General features: G+C 32.0%; 2 protein-coding genes across 4 annotated transcripts; one reads left to right on the top strand and one right to left on the bottom strand.

The window, feature by feature from the left end:
* Nucleotides 1–9,644: 9,644 nt before the first annotated feature.
* LOC112032860 (uncharacterized) lies at nucleotides 9,645–11,544 on the bottom strand. The gene is made up of 4 exons (XM_065760800.1): nucleotides 11,369–11,544; nucleotides 10,577–11,278; nucleotides 9,897–10,099; nucleotides 9,645–9,811 (listed from the first exon to the last, which is right to left on the bottom strand). The coding sequence occupies exons 1-4, from the start codon at nucleotides 11,522–11,524 to the stop codon at nucleotides 9,799–9,801; spliced, it is 1,074 nt and encodes a 357-aa protein (XP_065616872.1). The 5' UTR covers nucleotides 11,525–11,544; the 3' UTR covers nucleotides 9,645–9,798.
* A 1,329-nt stretch (nucleotides 11,545–12,873) lies between these two features.
* LOC136062108 (uncharacterized) lies at nucleotides 12,874–19,071 on the top strand. 3 transcript variants are annotated; one of them, XR_010623945.1, is made up of 3 exons: nucleotides 12,876–14,597; nucleotides 15,476–15,674; nucleotides 18,706–19,071. XR_010623945.1 is itself a non-coding variant. In XM_065760795.1 (2 exons), the coding sequence occupies exons 1-2, from the start codon at nucleotides 13,255–13,257 to the stop codon at nucleotides 18,854–18,856; spliced, it is 1,494 nt and encodes a 497-aa protein (XP_065616867.1). In that variant the 5' UTR covers nucleotides 12,874–13,254; the 3' UTR covers nucleotides 18,857–19,071. The 3 variants fall into 3 exon arrangements, 1 of the variants encoding a protein (XP_065616867.1); XR_010623946.1 differs by lacking the exon at nucleotides 18,706–19,071 and adding an exon at nucleotides 16,464–16,688; XM_065760795.1 differs by lacking the exon at nucleotides 15,476–15,674 and having other exon boundaries at nucleotides 12,874–14,597.
* Nucleotides 19,072–19,182: the final 111 nt, after the last annotated feature.

Below are 19,182 nucleotides of genomic sequence, written 5' to 3'. Positions count from 1 at the left end.
AATTACTTTAAGTATCTTAGTGGTTGGGGGAGTTCTATTAAGAAATTCATCTATAATATCTCAAGATCAATCCTTCATACACCTTCTATATATTTTTGTTATGTACTATGAGTTATTGGGCTAGGCAATGTGTTGGGCTAACTGGCTGGGCTACTGGGCTAGCCCACCGGGTACCCATAGGCATAAAAACTAGCCTACAGCCCGAACTGCAGGACTAGTGGGCTACCCATGGGCCTCAATAACAACAGACCGGGTCGCTCATTAGCCTGACGAGCAGTTGAGTTTCTAGGTTGGGCTGTGGGCCATGGGCTATTTGATGACATTTTCATATTTGAATTAAAAGACTAATGTGATGTTATTAACTATGGTAGGATGGTGTAAAATACCATAATCTCTCATTGAATTATGTAAAACATGAGTTTTACGCCCAATCCTTCCAAATTTGGACTCTAAAATTTAATCTTAACATTTCTTTTTTTGGCTAGTCTATCATTTTAGAAAGTGGTCTCTTTTCTTTTAATTAGTACATATAATTAGGATTATATATATAAAAAAAAAAGTACATATAATTAGATGTTTCTTAAAAAAAAAGGTATATATAATAAGACAAAAGGACATGTGTCATCGTAGCATGCATCTGTTTTAGGGATTAAACTTTTATTATAATAGATAGATGGTTGTATCATGTATGAATGCAATGAATAAATAAAAACAAAAGAAAAAAAAAAGAAACTAGGATTGGACAACCGAATATAGAAGAACACAAATGGTGTTTTAAAGCTACTGATAATTTCTATATGCATAGTGACCGATAAATTGCATATTTGGTGATCGGTTTTTTTTTTTTTTTTTTTTATGTGAATAAAATTCATAATAATTAGTGAACATTTAAGAGATTATTGGTAATAGTAAACGTTTAAGTGCATAATTTAAAAAAAATATATAATTAGATATAAAATATAATCATAAGCTTTCCTTTTTTGGTTAGACCATCATTTTAGAAAGTAGTCTCTTTCCTTTCATTAATATATATAATTAGATGTTTCTTAAAAAAGCATATATAATTAGACAAAAGGACATGTGTCATTACAGCATGCATCCATTTTGGAGATTCAACTTTTATAATAGAATAATAGGGAAATATTAAATAATGTCCTAATAGCATTGATTTAGGAGTTATTTTTTAGAAATATTTTATGGGAAAGTGATAAAGCAATTAATTTTGTTGATAGCTTTTTATATTTCTCATAAAACTAATGTCAAAACTTTCATAATATAGTTTATAACAATTGCCTCAAAAGCACTTGTTAACATGACCCTAAATAATATAAATTATATAATAGATAAATGCTTGTATCATGTATGAATGCAATGACTAAACGGATGGAAAAAAGAAAAACAAAAATAAAGAAACTAGGATTGGGCAACTGTATATAGAAAAACAAAAAGGATGTTTTAAAGCTACCGATAACTTCTATATTTATAGTACGTGACTGATGACTTCCAAATTTGGTGAATGGTTTAGGTGAATAAAATTCATAATAATTAGTGAACATTTAACAATTTAAGGGCTCATTGGTAATAGTGAACATTTAAGTGCATAATTTTATTTATTTTTTTGTTTCTCAAAAAAAAAAGTGCATAATTTTAAAAATATATATATAATTAGATATAAAATTTAATCTTTACATTTCTTTCTTTTTTGTCTAGCCCATCATTTTAGAAAGTAGTCTCTTTCTTTTAATTAGTATATATAATTATATGTTTCTATTTTTTTGAAGAAAAAAGGATAAATAATTAGATCATTATAAAACGTTTATTTATAAAAATTAAAAAAAAAAAAAATCATGCAGCGTTTATAGGGCTTCAAATGTAAGTGAAATTTTTTCAAAATAATTATTCTATTTTATAATTATATTCATACATTGTTCATTATTTAGTAATTATCAATAATATATTCAGGCACTGTCACCTTTGAGAGTATTAAATACAAAATATTTATAATATTCCATTAATTTAGAATTAAATGTATTGTCACATGTTGGATGTGATGTGTTATGGACAAATATCTACTTGCCATGTGACATTATTTGTCTACATTATTCTAAATAGATAGAAATTTGTACTACTTGTCATTGTTGTGTGCATTCACAAGTTGTGGGATTCAACTTTTATAATATATATTATAAATATATAGATATATTATAAATAAATAAATAGATAGATAGATAGTGTTTTTTATTTTGGCTTTATTATTAATGTCCAAATGTACATTCTTAATTTTTTTTTTTTTTCCATGTGTAATTGTTGTTTAAACTCATGTTTGATGCAGGACTCGCCAGCCAACCGAATGGACCTTGGGGATATTTCGTCAATTGATGTTAGGATTTTGTGGGCTTTTATTTTGCCTTTTTTTTTTGGTTGCTGTTGTAGAACTCTTTGCATTTTTCCAAACATATGAACTATTGTTACAATTATTATTGTGGAAATTGAGCTTGTAATATGGAGCTGGGATCGCACTTTCATTTTATGGAAAAGCCAGTATTAGCTTTTGTTGTTGTTGTTGTTTTTTTTTTTTTGTTTTTTTTTTTATTATTTTTTTTTAGTTTTTGGTTGGTTTGTTTGGAATCTAGTAATTTATATATTGTATGATGTATATTGTTAACATAAACATCAAAATTGACAACAACGCTACTTATCATTACATGGATTGTATGCCTACCCAACACAACCCATTTATTAGAAGAAGTTGGGCAAGTTGTGTCATGTCAACTTCTTTAACAAATAGGTTATGTCAAGGCCAAAGGATCTCAACATGATTAATAAATGTGTAGTGTTTGTGTCGACCTATACAATCAAAAGCCCATGAGTTGGCATGACACTAATTGCCACCCCACCTGGTTTACACTCGCTGCAAGCTTGAATCTTCACATAGGTTCTAAAGATTTGCTTCTTTTGGCTATTTGGGTTTCACTGTTTTTGGCTCAACTGATGGATTCTTTGCTGATATTTTGATTAGTTTATCACAAGCTAGTTTTTGTGCTGGTTATCTGATTTTCATTGGCAATACTTTAGTGGTGTTGTTGATTTGAGCCCCAGAATTCTGGGATTGTCAATGGTAGAATTCAATTGCAAGTTTGACCCGTTTCTCGTTTAGTATTTTTGTTGATCGAGTTGATCTTGAAGCAATAAAGGCTGTGAACTGTGATGGTTGAGGATGTGTTGGTTTTCTTGAAACAAAGCTTTAGGGGCCTTTAATTTGCGGTGATGTACCCGTGATGCACATCACCCCCACACCCCCCCCCCCTTTTTTTTGGAAACAAACAAGCACAAAAGAGAGGAAAATGGGTCACATTAAGGTAATGTGATGAATATTACCTTGTGACATTAAGATGTATAGGTCATTTAATATTTTCTAACATATTGTAATGTAAAATTACAAAATATATCATATTATCATAATCACATCACCTTCTTAAATGGGGGTAATTTTACATTACTTATTGGTGGGATGTAATAATTTATTGAATTCACAAAATTGTCCATACTAAAAAAAAAAAAAATTATTTTACTCAATAGAATTATGAAAATATCAAAAAACCTCTAAAATACCCCAAAACCTCTAAAATGACTAAAATATCCTTGAAACTGCCAAAATGACTAAAATGCACAATGAATATCCAAAACCTCCAAAATCCCTTTTTTTTTAAGAAACATCTAATTATATGTACTTTTTTTTTTATATATATAATCCTAATTATATGTACTAATTAAAAGAAAAGAGACCACTTTCTAAAATGATAGACTAGCCAAAAAAAGAAATGTTAAGATTAAATTTTAGAGTCCAAATTTGGAAGGATTGGGCGTAAAACTCATGTTTTACATAATTCAACGAGAGATTATGGTATTTTACACCATCCTACCATAGTTAATAACATCACATTAGTCTTTTAATTCAAATATGAAAATGTCATCAAATAGCCCATGGCCCACAGCCCAACCTAGAAACCCAACTGCTCGTCAGGCTAATGAGCGACCCGGTCTATTGTTATTGAGGCCCATGGGTAGCCCACTAGTCCTGCAGTTCGGGCTGTAGGCTAGTTTTTATGCCTATGGGTACCCGGTGGGCTAGCCCAGTAGCCCAGCCAGTTAGCCCAACACATTGCCTAGCCCAATAACTCATAGTACATAACAAAAATGTATAGAAGGTGTATGAAGGATTGATCTTGAGATATTATAGATGAATTTCTTAATAGAACTCCCCCAACCACTAAGATACTTAAAGTAATTATGCTAAACTTGGTTTATTAAATATATATTTTTCTAATAGTCTAGCAAATTTGAATTAACCATTTGACATTTTTTTTAATTAAAAATAAAAATAAAAAACTATTTAAAGCCTTAATAAAAAAAATTAAATAAGTTTCTATCAACAAAACAAAAAAAATTGTAATTAAGTATTAAATTCTTTGATTCTTTCCTTTAAAAAAATTGATTGATTATTCCCTTATAAAAAAATAAATTATTTCCTTATAAAAATAATAAAATAATATGTTAACACAAGCATATGGGTAGCCCATTAGACCCAACTCGGTAGCCTATCTCGCTAAAGACAAAATGGGCATTGCCCATGAGCAGGGTTAAGGGTTGGAGTTTTCTCTTTCGGCCCAGTCCGACCCGACCCGACCCATTAACTAATTAATAGTCCATTACGTTCAACCCATTGTGCCCATGGGCCAAATACAAATGGACTGGGCCGGCCTGACTAGGCCTATTGACGACCTTAGTTTGAAATATGGTATTTTATTAAGGAGATTAAATTCAATAAGGATGTAGCTTAAAATCCAAGTTTTATCCTTCCAATCCTAACATGCTATATCATCATATTACATATTAAAGAATAGGCACAACCACACTCGATCAATTTTAATACCCATTTGAAAATCTAACTTAACTGAGAGTTTATTAAGATGTTATTATATGTGTTATGATGTATTAATTAAGTTTTAAGTAAGAAACTGATGTGACAATCTCTTATTGAATAGTGTAAAACATGAGTTTTACACTCCATCCTTACCAAATTTAAACTCTTGATTGAGATGGTATCTTGTGTGATCAAATGAATTTAATCTCTAAATCTTACATATAATTAGTATCTTTTAAAACAAGTATGGACTTTTTTTTTAAGAAACCAACCATTATGGACTTTAAACCTCTCACCAAATATGGAAGTCATCATTCACTCTATATATAGAAGTTGATAGTAGCTTTAAAACACCATTTTTGTTTTTCTATATACGGTTGTCCAATCCTAGGTTATGTTTAATAATAGTTCTTTTTTTTTTTTTTTTCAAAAACTTGTTTTGGGGAATATAAAGAAAAAAAAATTTCTTGTATTTTTAAATTAAAAACATGTTTGGTTAGTTAAAATTAAAAAGATATTTTTCTTAAAAAATATATATATATATATATAATACTAAAATATGTTGTTACTAGAATTTAAATTCTAATGTTAACTTATTAAATGAGACAAATTCATTAAATTAAATGCTTGTCTTCATTGACTTTTGAAAATTAGAAATTGAAAACTGCTTTTTGCATATTTTCAATTTCATTCGCATATTGAATTTTGAGAACAGTTTTTGTTTTCTATCCATTTTTGGTTGCCAAACAAATTTTTTAGTCGCAAAAATAAAAATTCGTCTCTAGAAATAGAAAAGAAGAGTCAAAAATAGTTACCAAACATATCCCTAGTTTCTTTATTTTTGATTTCTTTTGTTTTTCTTTTTTCCATCTATTTAGTCATTGCATTCATACATGATACAACCATCTATCTATTATATTATCTAGGGTAAATTGCAAATCACACCTCTAAAGTTTAAGTTTGAGAGTGTTTGGAATTTACACACTGAAGTTTCAAAATTTTGATTTCACACCCTGAAATTTCAAAATTTGAATTTTACACTCTAACCTTTCAGAATTCGAATTTTGCCCCATAAATTTTAAGGGTGTTGGAATTTCACTTTCCAAAATTTAGGGATGTTAGGATTTTACACTCTAAAGTTTCAGAATTTAGAAGTGTAAAATTCAAACACCCCTAAACTTTAGGAAATAAAATCTAAATTCAAAAATTTCTGCGTGTAAAATCCAAACACTCTCAAACTTTAGCGAGTAAAATGTAAAATTTAAATACTCCTAAAATTTAAGAGTGTAACTAAAAACTGTTTTTTGCATGTTTTGAGTTTCCTTCACAAATTGAATTTTGAAAACAATTTTATTTTTTGTTAATTTTAGGTTACCAAACAAGTTTTTTAGTCTCAAAAATAAAAAATAAGAGGAAAAAACAGTTACAAAACATATTTCTAGTTTCTTTATTACTGTTTTCTTTTTCCCATTTGTTTAGTCATTGCATTCATACATGATACAACAATCTATCTATTATATTATCTAAAGTAAATTTCAAATTATATCCTTAAAGTCTGAGGGTGTTTGGGATTTACACCCTGAAGTTTTAAAATTTGAATTTTACACCCTAAAATTTTAGAATTTAAATTTTGCCCTCTAAGTTTTAAGGGTGTTGAAATTTTACTCTCGCCAAAGTTTAGGAATGTTTGAATTTTACACTTTAAAGTTTCAGAATATGGGGGTGTAAAATTCAAACACCCCAAAACTTTAGAGGATAAAATCCAAATTCAAAAACTTCAGCGTGTAAAATCCAAACACTCTCAAACTTTAGAAGGTAAAATTTAAAATTTGAAACTTTAAGATGTAAAATCCAAACACCCTTAAAATTTAAGAGTGTGATTTACAATTTAACCTATTATCTATTATAAAAGTTGAATCCATAAAATTGATGCATGCTACAATGACATGTCCTTTTGTCGAAGTACATAACAATGATGTGTCTACATACCTATTTATTATTATTCTCATTTGAGTTTTAGAGGGAAAAAAAAATTACCGTTCTCATTAAGTGAATATTACAGAGACCTATTTATTATCATTGTCATTTAAATTTTAGGGGAAAGAGATGAATACATAATTAACACAATAAAGTGATTTGCATTTTTTGTCTTACACGTGAAAACAAAAAATTGCCAATATGCAAATTTAACATGCATGCACATCCTTTTGTGTTACACAATTTTTTTAATGACCTTTTGTTTTACACATGGAAATATAAATAGAACTCCAATTTAATGGGTTGTATGTTCTCAAAAAATAATAATAATAATAATAATAATGGGTGTTATATCGTCCTTTGTAACTCACAACTCCTCATTTTCTTTTGCATTTGTGTAACTCATGCCTACTCTTCTACTTCAAAAACCGAAAAATGAAAAGCATTTGCAATTAACTTATAACACTATGAATTCCATTCATTTCTCTTTTTTTTTTTCAAGTTATTTAATCTTTTCATTTCCATACTTTATCAAATTTCTTTTCCTTTTTGATGTTATTTTCTATTTTATTTTATGTTTTTCATAAATAGAAAGTCACCGAGAAATTCAACAAACTCTTGAAGCAAAGAGAGAGAGATGGAATCCGCAACCGCAAGTTTCCCTTCTCTTGATGCTAATGGAGTTCTATTTGGAAACTTCCTTTTTAATTAGCAATAAAAGAAGAAGTACAAACTAAAAAGCTCCTCACTTCATTTACCTTAATCCTGATGTAATTCAATTGTTGTTGATGTTCTCCATAGATTAGCTTACAATCACCTTTTTTTTTTCTTTTTTCTTTTTTGGTTATATAGCAAATCTAATTTCATTTTTGGTGTGTAGACTTTTTTTTTGTTGAAAGGATTCATTTATTTATTTTGACATAATCGTTACAATTTGTTTGAGCATCTAACATATATATAAAAGTTATGTTTTGAAGGAAAAAATAATTCTAATAAAATGCAGACACAAATTAATAGATGATCACGTAAAATAACAACAAAAAAACTTCAGTACATAATAATTATAACACATTTTTCACTCAAATAAATAGTGTTTTTTTAATGAGAATAACATGTCTACTTATAAGTAACCATCAAAAAGAGGGAGAGCAACAAGTAATTAAAACATCAGATTGTATGTCATTAAGCATAAGATTATATGTACAATTAACTAAAAAAAAAATAAAAACAAGAAAATGAAGTACTTAGGTATAATATATCATTAGCAAAGACCATGTATTAGGGATAATTATAGTAGACCCACCTATATTTAGGCCCAATTCATTTTGCCTACTTGTGGTTTAAAAAATGTCACTTTGCTCACTTAAGGTTAACTTTGTTTGTCTATAGTAACCTACTTCTATTAAAAACGGGGTAAATATGTATTTTTCTCACATTTTTATCTGTCTCTCCTCTCAAAAAAAAAAGCGTACAAAAACAAGATCAAAATGTGCTATTGGAGGATTATTTATAGAACAAAGCAGTTGTTATTGGCAAAAACACTGCAATCCATCACAAGAATCTGCCTAAAAACCTCTAAGGCTTCCTGATCAAACCCATTTGAAGAATAACTAGCAATCAAATGCATTTCAAAACCCACGGATCAGACACCAACACATCCACACACATCAATCCATCAAAACCAAATTTTTCATTGGAAACCCACAGATCAGATTTTGGTCTTGGGTTTTGGATAGAGCCCAACACCTAGCAATTAATCCCTATACAACAGATTTTGCATAGACACCAACACCAACACACATCAAAATACAAACCAATGAATCAATCAGAATACAACCCCAAAACCTAGGGGTGACAATTCGTGTTTGCAGGTCAGGTTTGTATTATGTCAAGTCATGAGCATTCAGCTATATGAGTTGACTATATGAGTTGACCCAAACCCAACCTGTTTAGTAAATGTGCAAAGAATCATCAACCCTAACTCAGCCTGTTTATGAAACATGTCAACCTGACATGACACGTTTAACCTGTTTAATTAACAAGTGATGTAAAGGTCAATACAAATGACTTGTTTGATTAATAGGTCATACCTAATTTGAATAACCTATTATTAATTCCCATATATCTAAAATTAATATATAATTACAACTATAAATATGGTAATAAACATATAATTACAACAAAAAATTAAGTAATAATAACAAAAATTAATACCTTTATAAGCTAAACAAGTTCACATGTTGAACACGAACACAATCTATTTATTAAACGGGTTAGTCTGTCAACCCAAACATGACTCGAACCCGTTTAGCCTCAACCTATAACCTATTTCTAAATAGGCTAGTCATGTCTGGTTCGCAAGTCATGTCAAGATCTTGACGCCCCTACCAAAACCCAAATCAAAATTAAAAAACCAACACACCTACACAAATCCAAATCCACAAATCTATCAATAACCATACCCCAAATTCCATTTTCAAACCCTAACAACTAGAAGAAATCCAATCCCTAAATCAAACAAACAAGGAGGAGGAATAATATACACCAGTACTCGTGGGTGAATCGCAGCTCAAGCAAAGTGAATTCGAGCCTAGCAAGTTTACTGTAATTACCCATTTATATAATCTCATTATTACAAACATTGATAACAAAAATAATTTTAGTTTAGTGTGGCATTAAAAATGTGGGATTTCTGTCCTTTACCATTAAAAAAAAGGGGATTTTGTTCCTTTGGTGAGAAAATCTAAAATGTCATTATAATGTAGAAATAAGTTGTAACCAACAGAAATGAGTCGTAAAACCAACATAGGATGCATAGGATAAAATCAAAGTGTGAAAAATTATTTCCACTTACCCTCATTGTCTCTGTCTGCAACACAAATTTGTCGCCGATACATTTAATATTGATAACTGTAATAAATTCAAACTATCATTAATAAAAAGCATACAAAACATTATTAAAACACATTATATATTCTAAAAATGGTGTGCTAACCTGTAGGGTTCCACGGTAAAAGGATATGGCTTAGTGATGAAATACTGAGCCAAACTATGGTAGAATTTGTCCCATGGATTAGTATTACGAGGAATATATAGCCAATCACTGTGGAAGCTTCGAATTTGCCCATCAACAATCACTTCGCAGACACCGGGAAAAGCTTCATGTAACCAACTATCAATCTCCTCGTGTGTGGGGTGCTATTAAATAAAAGAGAGTTACTCTATTGTAATTGCCAAAAATAGAGAGTATAATAAATATTACTTCTGGTATATATATTAATCATTTCCTTGATGTTAGCCGTCTATTTAAGTTTTTTTTTCTTTATTAAAATTTAAATGAACTAGTTTTTCTTTTTTGAAAATAAGCTACCAAAAAATAATTCTTTTATCTCTCTAATTCTAAGAAAATGCAATCTACAAAATACAGTATATTAATCATTTCCTTGATGTTAGCCTTCTGTTTAAGTTTTTTTTCTTTATTAAAATTTAACAGAACTAGTTTTTCTTTTTTGAAAATAAGCTACCAAAAAATAATTCTTTTATCTCTCTAATTCTAAGAAAATGCAATCTACAAAATACAATTGTTAATCTAAAATACAATTTGTTTTACAGCAATAAGCGATATAAATAAAAAAAAAAAAAAAATTCAAAATAGTCAAAAACAGAAAACATTACCATTTGACGTTGACCATGCTTCGCGTAATGATGATGCATATTCCTTATAAAGCGGGGAAGTGTGCTGCTCTGTCCTCCATATACAATCAAATTATTTTTGCGAAAGTTGTACACCCTATCAAAAACATCCCTAAACAGCATGGGAAAGTTATTCCACTTATTCCACCACTGTTCAAAAAAATGATCAAGATGTCGAAGTCCATTCTTGGCTTTGGGGTTTTCCTCCAAATAATCCTGAATCAGTTGTAGAAAACTCATTCTATCACTGGCATCAAAGAAGATAGGATGAAGAAGTTGAAAAATCGAATACTTATCAGAGTGATGGATATAAATCTCTGAAAAGAACAATTTGAAGGTCTCTGAGAGCATCTGGTGATAGTTGGGGAGGGAAGTGACTATTACTCTAGCCACCATCCACCTAAAATGAATGAGATCTGTTAAAATTCCCTGATTTAAGGTTGTCTCAGCATTTGGACTCATATTAGGGAAAGGAAAATTGACGGATTGATCTTCATAAATTCTAATTCTGTCTATCAGATTCCCAGCAAATTGACGTCTCTTATGAATCCCCGCAACTATTTTTCCTATGCTCAGAAACACTTTTCTGCCCACAGCACTAACATTTAGGACTCTACCATTCGGATCTTTCTCCCACATTTCGATATTGTGCTCTTCAATTGCATCCAAAAAATCCAAAAACCTCTGTACAAGTAAAAATATTTGACATTAAATTTTTTTTTAAAAAAATCACAAACGTCTTTAAAACAAAAACAAAAACCAAAAAAAACTTGCATATCCATCATGAATTTCAACGTTCTGAATCGGAGCTGGCAAATTTGGAAGAGATTGTGGTATGGCTTTTTGGAAAGCAGCTAGACCATCAAGATCTGGTATTCGTGGTATGGAATATAAAAAATCTGGTGGAGGTGGACCTGCACGTGCAGCCATGGTGACTATGGTCTATGGCTGGGAGTGGGGCGGCCAGTTGGATGAAAGAGTAGTATTTATAGTCGAGAAATGGTAACGAGTGCCCTTAGGGCACTGATTAATAATTTATTTTAAGAAAGTTTTGATACCATTTTTATGAAAAATAAAAAAAACTGTCAAAATATTAATTTTTTTTTTTTTCATTTTCCATAAAAACTTTCTTTAAATAGATTATTAACCAATGCGGCACTTGTTAATATTTCTCTTTATACTTAAGCTTGTCACTTAATTGGATCCTTGGACCTCAAATCTCAATGCCATCCAACACCATGGAGACAACAAAGCAAAGATGCTTTACACCTGAAAAGACTAAGTCAGCAAAGATACTTTACACTTGAAAAGACTAAATCAACAAAAATGCTTTACACGAGAAAAGACTAAATAATCTTCAAATAATTGGTATTAGCTTCATCTTTTATCTATCAATAAGGAACCTTACATGACAAGTCAATAATGCCCATAATGGCCAACAGGCATTTAGTTACATTGCCCTCAACAAGAATTATGGAATAAAAATGATGTGCTTTTAGTGGTGAAATTTTGCTTAACTAGACAACAACTCCTCTTAGAAATCTTTAGGCATAAGGCAAAATTCTTAGGGTGGCTAGGGTTTACATGATGCAACTAGGTATAGATATTACTAACCCCAATATCAAAATTACTAAGTTACCCCAAAAAAATAAATCTCCTATTTATTTGTATAATTTTTTTGGAACCAGGTATCATAGCGTATCTTACTCTTCTCTTCTCTTTTAGAGTGTATTTGTTTGGAAGTAAAATAAGGTAGATGAAAAACTTTGGAGAGAAAATGGAAAAAAAAAAAATTGGAGTATGTTTGGTTGGATAGGGAGAAAGAAAAATAAATGGTAGAACCCATGTGTTTTCTCCTCGAGCCCATCAAAAGATTTTCTCCCCAAAAGAGAAAACTAGAGAGAACATAAATAGACAGCACCCCTATGCAGCTGTGTTGTTGCTCAACGTTATTTTCTATACTTCTTTCGGTTTTTTATTTTCGTGTTCATTCGTTTTTTTTCATATGTTTTTTTTTTTAATATTTGGTTCATGCCTTCTTCCTTTCTTTCTTTTTCTTTTTTTATTATTTTATTTTATAATTTGTTACTTTTTTTATCTAGTAGGGATATAAAAGTAAATTTAAACAAATCATACGAAGACGTGTGGATTTGGTTTTTTGTATTAAAGAGGATTTAACTTAGTGTGGAAGTAATTAGTCTTTTATTTGTAAAAATATAACATGGCACATCATTATTGGAGGACATAAAAGTTTACGTCTCATTCGGACCGGATTTATTCTCTTTATTGAAAGTTCTTCTTTATTGGAGCTTTTACGCCTCATTTGGATCGAATTTATTCACTTTATTAAAAGTTTTTCTCTACGGGAGCTTTTACTCCCCCGAATTTAATCACTTTATTAAAAGTTTTTCTCTAGAGGACGTCTCCCTAGTACCCACTTCAAGTTTAACTCTTCACTTTTCAGATCTCTAAACACACTCTCTCTGTTCAAGTTTTCAAGTTTAGTATATATATGTACAACAAACGGAACCCTAACCCTAAATCCAGATACTAAAATCGATTTGAGCCTCTCTCAAGTTTCATCCCGAATCCCAACCCCAAAACTGTTACCCTTCGATCATGTTTTTAAAAAGGCTCACATCTAAGTGAAAGGTTCGGCGATGCTAGGGTTACGGGGACCGGATGAATATGAGATCGCTGTCTGTGGGTATACGTCGGATTTGGAGGGTAAAAATCTACAGTCAGAATGGTATGCCATTAAGGTCCCATACCGATACGTCGGAATGGGAGAGAGAAAAATTGATCTATCTTCTTCGGCAAAGGAAAAAGAAAAGGTAAAAATTAATCGTCCTCGGGCAAAGGCAAATGTAAAGGGAACAATTAAGACGGAGCCACTCCATCCGTTTTCGGTAGCCAGGATGATGCACCAAAGCACGCAACATGCATTCCTTGACATTGATCGATGTGTACTCGATCAGCATATGGATTCTGGATTGTCTTGTCTGTATTCCCTTGGTTCTGATGGTGATGGTGACGGTGCTCATCCATTCGAATCCAAAGGATATGGTGAAGTGTGGAGCTTAAACGTTAACAAGCCTGATGCTGGTTGGGAAGCTGTTCCGCTCACGACTATGACTTTTCCTAATAGGTACAACCCTCAATTGGTAGCCCTCCGCCATAAGTTATATGTATTGGGTGGTTTTTCCAGATCTCAATTTTCAGCAGAAGCAGCTGCAAAAAGGGATGGCTGGATGGAGTCTTATCACCCCTTATCGGGATGGAAACCCTTGCCCAATCCTCCATCTGCTATTTCCTTTTACGATGATCCTCTCATTTTCACTGCTTTTGATGATGAAGAAAAGATTCTTGTAGCTCAATATAATCATGATGATATGAACTGTGATTCTGCTACATTCTATGTTTATGATGTGAAGGAGCTACGTTGGACAATACTTGATCCTCCGGTGCGCAAGCTACTTGCTCGGTATCCTGACCGGACTGGTAGAAGATCTGTAGCTGTTGGTAATACTCTGTATTGGTCTTCGTTTGAAGACGAGGAAATCAATGTACAAGCTTACGATCTATATAAGGATATTTGGTTCCACGGCAGTTTCAACATTCCCCATGTTCTTGGGAAAGATGAATTTCTGGCTGATAACGTATTTCCAGCATCACCTCCTTTGCTTCATTTGGCTAATCAGAAATTCTGTCTTTTCTTGCTCACCTCCATTTATGATGAGAAAAACTGCGAAGTTAGTAATCTTTACCTTAATTGTCTCATACTTAATGTTTCTCCGATTAATGCTCGTAACAATCACCAGCACGATTACTATGACCATGTCTGTTACAAAGTCCGTCGTGATGTCAATGTCGATGACAAGGAGTACAAGGCCAATTACCATGTCCATCCTCATAACCATTTCTGGAGGCTGAGAATTTCCTTTGCGTCCATCCAAAAGTATCCCTTGGTTAATCCCATACAGCTCGGGGATGCTGTGCTTCTGTAAGTTAATTGCTTTCTCTCTATTACCCTTTTCTCTGTCATGCCAAATAATTTTTGTTTATTATGTCTTTTTTTTTTTTTTAAGTGCTGAAGCAGAGAGTGGTACCAAATATATATCCACTGACCATTGACCTTACAAAGCCTATATAATATTTGCCACCTCCAGTGGAACCTATTATCAGAAATTTCCCTTTAATCTTGCCCTTAGCATGCGCTAATTACTTCTCCTAATTGTAAATGAGCCAAGCCGAGCTGAGCCTAGTATTAAAAGTTCAAGCTTGTGTTTATTTAATTTTTTTCGAACACATGTCGAGCTCGAGCTTATTACCAAACAAGTTTATATGTTTAAGCTTGACTCATTTTCTTATCGAGCAAACTCAAGTTATAACAAGTTTATATGTTTAAGCTTGACTCATTTTCTTATCGAGCAAACTCAAGTTATTCATAAGCTACTTGATTAACTTACTCTTTCCTTGTATATTGTGAGACCATAACTAAAATGTTTTATCTCTTCACTATTTTATGAATTTTTACAACGATTAGATTGTTTTTTTTTTTTTTTTTGAGAGAAACACTACGAATAGTAATTTAGTATTATATGAATCTGTTAGCAAACTTATACGGTCTAATTTGAAATCTATATAAAATATATTTTGTACGTTTATACATATAAACATATAATATTATATATAGTTAAATTGAGCCCTCATATTCACAAACTTGTTTGCAAATACATTATTATGTTTGAGTTTGGCTCGTTTAATAATCGATCCTAAACTTAAGTCTTGAACTTGAATTTCTTTTTTTTTTATATAAAAAAAAAAAAAAACGAACATAATGTTATGTTTAGTCATTTATGTGTGGGTGCTAACTTGCAGGAAGCGTCCACTGTTGCCCCTACTGTCGCAATCAATGTCAAGATTGAAGTTATGATTGGTCTAATCTGTGAAACATCTCCTATCCCTGAAATGAACAAGTCTAGTGCCACAACTTGTGGCACAAGTTGTGCCACAACTTGCCACTTGTGGCATAACTTGTGGTACAAGTTGTGGCACTAGACTTATTCCCTTGAAATAGGTATACTCTATTCCATGTTTTTACACTTTACAGTTTACACTCTTAAATACTCCTAAGGAACATTAAAAAAAAAAAAAAAGGTTGAAGACTAAAGTGCAAAATGCACCCTTGAATTTGGTGGTATTTTGAAAATGAACCCTATCATTTCAAAATTTAGATTTCCTTACCTAACGTGTTATACCATTTTGATCGTTAACCCTTCTATCCATTTCTTGCTGCTATGTCTATTGAGTGACACAATGTATGGAAACATGCATTACTTGGTCCAATTAAATGGTTACACATGGATTTTGAATATTTCATGTAATTAAATGATCTAAATAAAATATATAGATTTAAAATAAATCCAAAAATCTAATAAAATAATTTTTTTTAAAGCTAAAATGAACAATTTGAGAAAATTCAAGCACGATGAACACGATATACAAACTAGGGCTGTCGAAAAACCTGACAAACGCAACTCACCTGATTCGACCCAAAATCCAGGTCCAGTGACGGGTCTACTACCTTGAAAAAATTGAGATATCAAGTTTGAGTTTAGGCCCCAAGATTCCTGACCTGAGAAAGTATCCTATGGGACACTCTCTCCATGTCAACAACTTATTTGGTGAGCCTTTCCAATCAAAATAGGACATGTGTAACACCTTAAAGTCATAATACCCTCACAAATTTCAATAGCCCGACCAACTCCTTTAAGTTTTATTTATCTGAGTTTTTCAAAATTCAAATTTCATCTCTCTCTCTCTCTCTCTCTCTCTCTCTCTCTCTCTCTCTCTCTCTCTCTTCCAGTTCTAGCGGATGGACTCTGTCTCTTCCAGTTCCAGCAAATGGTAATCCACAACATGGCGACGATCCAACGACTGCTCCACCCCGACGATGACACCACGAAAAGAACCTATAACTTCTCCACTTATACTCTGCCATTTTACAAATACCATGGTCTCTGACAATTCTGACAAGTTTTTTCTCAGATTTGCTCACCTAAAAGAAATTTGATCCCATCTCTGTTTCAATTCATTTATTTCGTGATTTGATTAAAGTATTGTTGAAATTTTTAAGATTTTTGATAATGGGTATGAAACCCAAGTTGGGTGTGGTGTGTCGATGACCAAGGACAGGAGGTTGCCGACTTTCTTCTTCTTTTTTCTGGATTTTGTGAGTTTGGGTTGGTGAATGCTGAAGGCTGGTAGGCGTTTGATGTTATTTGAGTTACAATATTACGTCTGGCTTTTGCATGTCATAAAATTTGAAGGAAACACAAAGTTATTTTACTTACAAATTCATTCAAATTTCACACTCATAATAAAGAGAAAATGGAATAAGTTATAAATTTTGATTCTGTATTCTCTTGCTTGAATTCCACTTTTGGACCCCTCATCACACTTGGTGAACATGATTGCGTTNCTAAAATGAACAATTTGAGAAAATTCATGCACGATGAACACGATATACAAACTAGGGCTGTCGAAAAACCTGACAAACGCAACTCACCTGATTCGACCCAAATATCCAGGTCCAGTGACGGGTCTACTACCTTGAAAAAATTGAGATATCAAGTTTGAGTTTAGGCCCCAAGATTCCTGACCTGAGAAAGTATCCTATGGGACACTCTCTCCATGTCAACAACTTATTTGGTGAGCCTTTCCAATCAAAATAGGACATGTGTAACACCTTAAAGTCATAATACCCTCACAAATTTCAATAGCCCGACCAACTCCTTTAAGTTTTATTTATCTGAGTTTTTCAAAATTCAAATTTCATCTCTCTCTCTCTCTCTCTCTCTCTCTCTCTCTCTCTCTCTCTCTCTCTCTTCCAGTTCTAGCGGATGGACTCTGTCTCTTCCAGTTCCAGCAAATGGTAATCCACAACATGGCGACGATCCAACGACTGCTCCACCCCGACGATGACACCACGAAAAGAACCTATAACTTCTCCACTTATACTCTGCCATTTTACAAATACCATGGTCTCTGACAATTCTGACAAGTTTTTTCTCAGATTTGCTCACCTAAAGAAATTTGATCCCATCTCTGTTTCAATTCACTTTATTTCGTGATTTTGATTAAAGTATTGTTGAAATTTTTAAGATTTTTGATAATGGGTATGAAACCCAAGTTGGGTGTGCATGTGTCGATGACCAAGGACAGGCAGGTTGCCGACTTTCTTCTTCTTTTTTCTGGATTTTGTGAGTTTGGGTTGGTGAATGCTGAAGGCTGGTAGGCGTTTGATGTTATTTGAGTTACAATATTACGTCTGGCTTTTGCATGTCATAAAATTTGAAGGAAACACAAAGTTATTTTACTTACAAATTCATTCAAATTTCACACTCATAATAAAGAGAAAATGGAATAAGTTATAAATTTTGATTCTGTATTCTCTTGCTTGAATTCCACTTTTGGACCCCTCATCACACTTGGTGAACATGATTGCTTCCTTGGTCTTGGACTGGGTTCTGGATTTTGTTGTGCTAGATTATTATTATGATTTTTCCTTTGGTTTGTGAATTTTGATGGAGTGGTAGTTGCATTTGTTTGCTTATTACTACTAATATTGGTGGCTAGTTTTTGGTTTACAATCAGTGTTACTTTGGTAGTTTTTGTTGATTGAGTTGATGAAATGGTTAGTCTTTGGCTTGGGGTAGCAAATCTCAGAGGGGCTTTTGGATTTGGGCGTAGAGGATTTGGATTTGGTTTTCCATTGCTTGCCTTTGGTGCCTCTAAATTGCCACCTTCAAACTGATTGGTTATATATATATATATATATATCACCCTTTAATCCTAAACTATAGACATAAATATCACCTTCAATTTCTTTCTTCAATTTTGGGTGGAACCGGTGTGTACTCTCTTAAGCTTAATAAGAAAAACTTAATCTTGGAATCATGGTTGAAGTTTAGCATGATTTATTTTTGCTCTAAACTGACCTCACTAAAGTCTTTTCTTTTCCCAACCTTTAAAGTTTTTAATTTTTGGATTTTGAAAATTTCTCTGTTTTGGTTGCTAAACTTTTGATGTTGTCTACTATTGTGTAGGATACTTGCAAGATTGGCATCTAGCTTCAAACATGAACTTGTATGTTGTGACAGCACTATTGGCAAAACTACAATTTTATGGACTAAGGCTAAAGCTCTAGTTGCTCAGAAGCTATCATTGTTTAAAGTCTATTTGTTTAACATAGCTTGAAGACATTAAGAAGGAAATTGTTGGGAAAATTTTTCCCTTAGAGCAAATCTTTTGTAAATGATTTTTTTTTTTTTTTGAGTAAGTAAATGAATGGTTATTCATGTATAGACTTGTGAAATGGCTTCCCATATGTAATACATAATGCTAAATGGATTTTGTAATGAATACATTTAACAGCTTTTGGGAAATATCACTTGAGATGTCTATACTTTAAATGTTCTAACTTCTTATACTGGATTTCTATAATGTCCAATGAATTGTGGCATTTGTCTTTAGCAATTTTCACCTCTTTATATTTTAAAGAGGCATATGAATACAATTGACAC

This window comes from Quercus suber, unplaced genomic scaffold (assembly GCF_002906115.3).
Source record: "Quercus suber isolate HL8 unplaced genomic scaffold, Cork oak 2.0 scaffold_382, whole genome shotgun sequence".
Lineage (NCBI taxonomy): Eukaryota > Viridiplantae > Streptophyta > Magnoliopsida > Fagales > Fagaceae > Quercus > Quercus suber.
The sequence above is the reverse complement of the archived record's forward strand: the minus strand, read 5'-3'. Positions and strand labels throughout refer to the sequence as shown.

Coding starts and splice junctions, on each gene's coding strand:
- LOC136062108 (XM_065760795.1), top strand. CDS start 13,255: ATGCTAGGGTTACGGGGACCGGATGAATATGAGATCGCTGTCTGTGGG. Junction 14,598..18,705: donor CTCGGGGATGCTGTGCTTCT/GTAAGTTAATTG, acceptor ACTATTGTGTAG/GATACTTGCAAGATTGGCAT.
- LOC112032860 (XM_065760800.1), bottom strand. CDS start 11,524: ATGGCTGCACGTGCAGGTCCACCTCCACCAGATTTTTTATATTCCATA. Junction 11,279..11,368: donor TTGAAATTCATGATGGATAT/GCAAGTTTTTTT, acceptor TTACTTGTACAG/AGGTTTTTGGATTTTTTGGA. Junction 10,100..10,576: donor AGCATGGTCAACGTCAAATG/GTAATGTTTTCT, acceptor TTTATTTAATAG/CACCCCACACACGAGGAGAT.